The sequence below is a fragment of the Nicotiana tabacum genome, chromosome 13 (genome assembly GCF_000715075.1).
Source record: "Nicotiana tabacum cultivar K326 chromosome 13, ASM71507v2, whole genome shotgun sequence".
In the NCBI taxonomy this organism is placed as follows: Eukaryota; Viridiplantae; Streptophyta; class Magnoliopsida; order Solanales; family Solanaceae; genus Nicotiana; species Nicotiana tabacum.
The window spans coordinates 2,270,978-2,275,733 of NC_134092.1; the positions used below are offsets into that span (position 1 = coordinate 2,270,978).

The window sequence follows — 4,756 nt, forward strand, 5'->3', positions numbered from 1 at the left end:
ATTATTCTTCAAAGGCTTCTTTTCTTAACCGGTATTCGATACTTACTTTAGAGTCTCAATTAATTTAGGTTCGTATCATGTAAGGGCTCCCCGTTACGAATATTTCCATTCCCAAGGTTTGAGGGATAATTATATAAAAGCTAACTAATGACTAAATCAAATGTAATTGAACTTCACTATATCGATGTAATTTGACATAAAAAAAAAATCAAATTTATTGACCCGCAGTGTTGTTTTCCGACCATTATATTTCTTGAATTTTAGGACTTAGCCACGTTTTGTATTGAATCTCTTTTTTCAATTTTTATTTTATATAGAACCATTAAATTTTAAGCGTCTAGAAATATCTTCAATTTAAAAAGTTGTCGGACTGTATTTGTTTTTTTTGTCGGACTGTAGTTGAAGTACTATAATCGATTAATTTTCATTATGTCCATTTACAAATAAAGGGTACTTGAGATGTGAATAATTTACATTAAGACCCTCAGTAAGTGAAAAGAAAAAAGGGCCAGAAGGACTAAAGCCTGCATTTGTTATAAAAGAAGTTTATTTACGTCTAGAGATTAAAAAAAAAATTAAAAGAAGTTTTAAAATAACGTCTATAGATTATTTAATCTACAATTATGATTTCTTTAATTTCATCCAAATAATCAAAGGAAGCGTGTAAGTTTTATTCCTTAATAAGTTAACTGTGTAAAAAATTCCAACACATAACTAGTTTACTACCACTCTTTGTGGATTACTAATGATGATGTAAACATTTAACTGCAGTTAATTTTTAACCACTTCATTCAGTTTATTAAAGTATATACTTTTTACGCTGGATAAGACTTAATTAAACTTCAAAAGTTTTTATATGAAATCATGTGCAGTTGTAATAATTTAATTTCTAACCAAAAAAATCAATCTATGACCAAATAATGGAGCTAAAAAGCTGGTGAAGATACACCACGGAAAAATTTAATTCCTAACCAAAATCAACTACCAAAATTTCTATTAGATTTATGTACAGGACAAAATCTGAAGCTCCAGACTCCAAATAGGAACTACTACTGGAAGGACAAATAAAGAGAGAGCTTCAACGAGGCAGAACAAAAAGGGTATAAAAAGAAGAAATCAGCAAAAGCAAACTATACACACTGGTTTAACTCTTAGAGCAAAAACATTCTGGCTCCCAAAGATCATATGCCACTTTTGTTATAACTAAGAAATCCCCGAGGATAGTGGGGCACGGTTCAAAACTTGGTGGATAATCGACCTATCATTCTCCACTTAAATATCAAATTTTGTCTACGGCAGGTTTTCAACAGTTGACGTGTGTCTAACTCACTCATCACTCTTACCACTAGACCAAAGGCTTGGGCGCAAAAGATCATCCTTATGAAACCATCAGGAAGATCTCAACTCTTTTGCTAAACTAATCGGACATATTAACACATAATCTACACACAAACCACCTTTAGTATGTGTACAATCAATATGCATCAAAGAAAATCTTAACTTTGCCATGACCGTGGAATCCTTAACAACAAAATCTCCCACATGGTGATGAACCCAAGTTCCTACATTGTCTAGATAACATTTCGACATGGCACATCGACCATCAGACGTCGTTAACTGGCGGACGGTTCAAAATTCGATGGATGGTGAACCCGTCCTTTTACCTTTCTCCACTTAAATACCAAACTTTTATCTGCGGCAGATTTTGAACCCGTGACATGCACCTAACCCACTCATCACGCGTTGCGCTCTTACCACTAGACCAAAGTCTTGGGGGCAAATAATAATGTGGTTGTTATGAAACTATCAGGAAGATCTCAACTCTTTTGCTAAACTTATCGGGCATATTAACACAGAATCTACGCACAAACCACCTTTAGTGTGTGTACAATCAATCTGCATCAAAGAAAATTTTAACTTTGTCATGGTCGCGGAATCCTTAACCACAAAATCTCCCACATGGTGATGTACCCAAGTTCCTACATTGTCTAGATAACATTTGGACATGACACATCCACCATCAGACGTTGTTAACTGGAACTGCACGGGCTTTAAATCCCAGCCGTGAACTTGTTCAGTGTTAGTGATGACTCGACGTCCCAACCTCTTGGTAAATTTGCCAAGCTGAAGTCTAAAGAATACACTATATGTCCCTGCAGGAAATTGGAACTCTAATTCTCCATCAACTTCAACCCACCAGATTTGATGAAGGTAAGCGACAATTCCGAATCTACATGAAGAATAAGAAAAATAAGTACCTTAAATTAGGTCCAATCAACTTTATAAATGAATTAAAAGGGGAAAAAGGTCAGGTTTGTTCCTATACTATCCGAAGTTGAGCAACTTTCTTACTTAACTTTTGGTCTAATATTACCTTGTTATTAGGAAAAAATTTCATTTTTTTTGGTCCTTGACCCGTAATGATGCCCGAAGTTGAGGGTTAGTTTAGATCACATTCGAAAACAGTGAGGCAAATTTGGAACTTATTTGTCAAAGAATTTAAATAACTGGGGTCCACTCAGTTCGTATGGGAGCTTCGTTAAAGGCAAGGGTAAATACAAGATACATCCTTCGTCTCAAATTGTGTGGCGGTTTGCGGAGTTTGAGAGTATTTTAACTGTAAATTTGGACATAAAATTTTTATATTTTTCTGAAATAAAATTACATATTTGAAAATTAAATAAAATTTAATCTAAGTCACAATAAATAATAATTAAAAATATTTAAAAGACATAAAAAATTAAAAAATTATGGTCAAATAAAAACTCATTTGACTCTCAAAATTCGAACACTGCTATATAAATTGGGACGAGGGCAGTATTTACTAACCCAAGAATATAAATTGATTAAAGTTTAATGGAAGGAAAAAATTGAGCAATTTCAGACAGCGCAGGGGTAAAATTAGACTTTTTCCCTTAAAAAGGCTTTCTTTTTGTAATTCCATTAATGTTCATTATATGATTATAAGGTGTGCTTCCATAGAAATAAAATTAAGAGGTCCGAATCACATTATAAAATTGGATATGCATAGCAAAACAGATCATTATCACAACCAAACCATTGTTTAGCTTTCAATCTCAATATATGACGAAAAAAAACTCAAAAACATCATTTCTAATAAGTACATAAAATAACAGGTAAATTAACATACCTTGATTCGTCTGTCGGAATATGATTCCAATATCTCCGATCATCAATTCCGGTAATCGTCATTCCTTTAGCTGAAACTGCCAAACAAACCCCTCCATTATTCTGATCAATCCATACCTCCTGAATTACCAAAAAAAAAATCAACTCTAAGATTTAACATTTCTTTACTTTAATAAAAATTCATAAGCAAATGAAAAAATGGCAGTCCGGTGCACAAAGTACCCCTCATTCACGTAGAGTCCGAAGAAGTGCCGCACTACAAGGGGTACTTTTTAGTTTTATGGGTTCAACATTTAAGCTTATGAGTTCATATCTACTATTTATTTTAATTTTAATATTTTTTTACACATAAATTTATACTCCGTGTCGAAAGTACTGGGTTCAGTTGATCCGTACGGTGCATCCGCCCCTGTGCGTGCGTGTCGGATCCTCCAACAGTGGTGTATTGGAGGATCCGATATGGAAAAATATTTTAAAGAGTTCGGACAACATAACTTATATATCACACGGAGACAAGTTTACCGTTTCACCAAATGAAAACAATGTAAAAAAAAAAACAGACCTTTGTGCCAGAATCAAAAGAATTGGGCCGGGAAAGCTTTGCAAAAATGTCCTTTTTACCCATGCCTGCAATACTCATGGCCAGCAATTCCTCGAGAATATACCGATAATTGGAGGGCAATTTGGAATCCCAAATAAAATCCGCAGAAGAAGCGGCCGAAAAGGCCCGACTAAGACGGGCTAATTTGCAGATTTCTGGTGGATCCAAATAAGAGAGAATAAGAGCAGCACAAGCTTCTGGTATATCTTCAAGCTTAGTTTTCAATGGCGGATGGTTTGAGCCATTAGCAGAGTTTGAGTCTATGGAAGAAGAGTTAGCGCCCATGAGAAGCAAAAGAGAAGTAGAAAAAATGTAGAAACGAAGAGAAATATTGGTTCTTTTTTATAGGTGTTAAATTTTGGGACCTTGTCTCAAATGTCATGTTTGGTATGAGTCGAGGTTGTATCGAAAATAATCACTTTATTTATAAAAGATAGAGGTATACACAATCTTCCCCATATTACCTCACTTGAGTATACTATTTATAATTTTAGCAATTTTTCTACATAAGTTTATACTATATGAGAAAAGTACGGATCGTTCAGATGAATTTGTAGCCAGAGGCGGAGCCACATTGAAGCAAGGGGTGTTAAGCGATATTCCTTCGCCGAAAAATTACACTATTTTTGTAGATTATTTTATTTTATTTTATGTATATTTGCTATGCGTTGATTCCCCTTGACTTTTCGATATATCTAATTATTTATATTTTAACATCCCTTAATGAAAATTCTGGATCCGTCATTGTTTGTACCGGTACTCTACATTCGCCTCTAGTTTATGGGACCTTGCATGTCAGGATTTAAAGTTTACGGGTTCTAGATTTTAGTCATTTTAAGTTATTGAGTTTTAAATTAATAATTTGTATATATTCAATGAATTTCTTAGAACAAATACAGAGTTTAGACTAAAATTAATGGGTTCGGCCGAATCTGTAACTTATACATTGGCTCCGCCGCTGGCTACACAGTTTGTAACTTGTACACCATACATTTTATGAAGAAA

At 34.1% G+C, this 4,756-nt stretch overlaps 1 protein-coding gene across 1 annotated transcript; it reads right to left on the reverse strand.

Annotated features, from left to right (window-relative positions):
• Positions 1-1,006: 1,006 nt before the first annotated feature.
• LOC107764429 (F-box protein PP2-A13-like) lies at positions 1,007-4,132 on the reverse strand. Its single transcript, XM_016582993.2, has 3 exons — positions 3,713-4,132; positions 3,152-3,270; positions 1,007-2,230 (listed from the first exon to the last, which is right to left on the reverse strand). Exons 1-3 carry the CDS (start codon positions 4,034-4,036, stop codon positions 1,807-1,809), a joined length of 867 nt encoding a protein of 288 aa, XP_016438479.1. The 5' UTR covers positions 4,037-4,132; the 3' UTR covers positions 1,007-1,806.
• Positions 4,133-4,756: the final 624 nt, after the last annotated feature.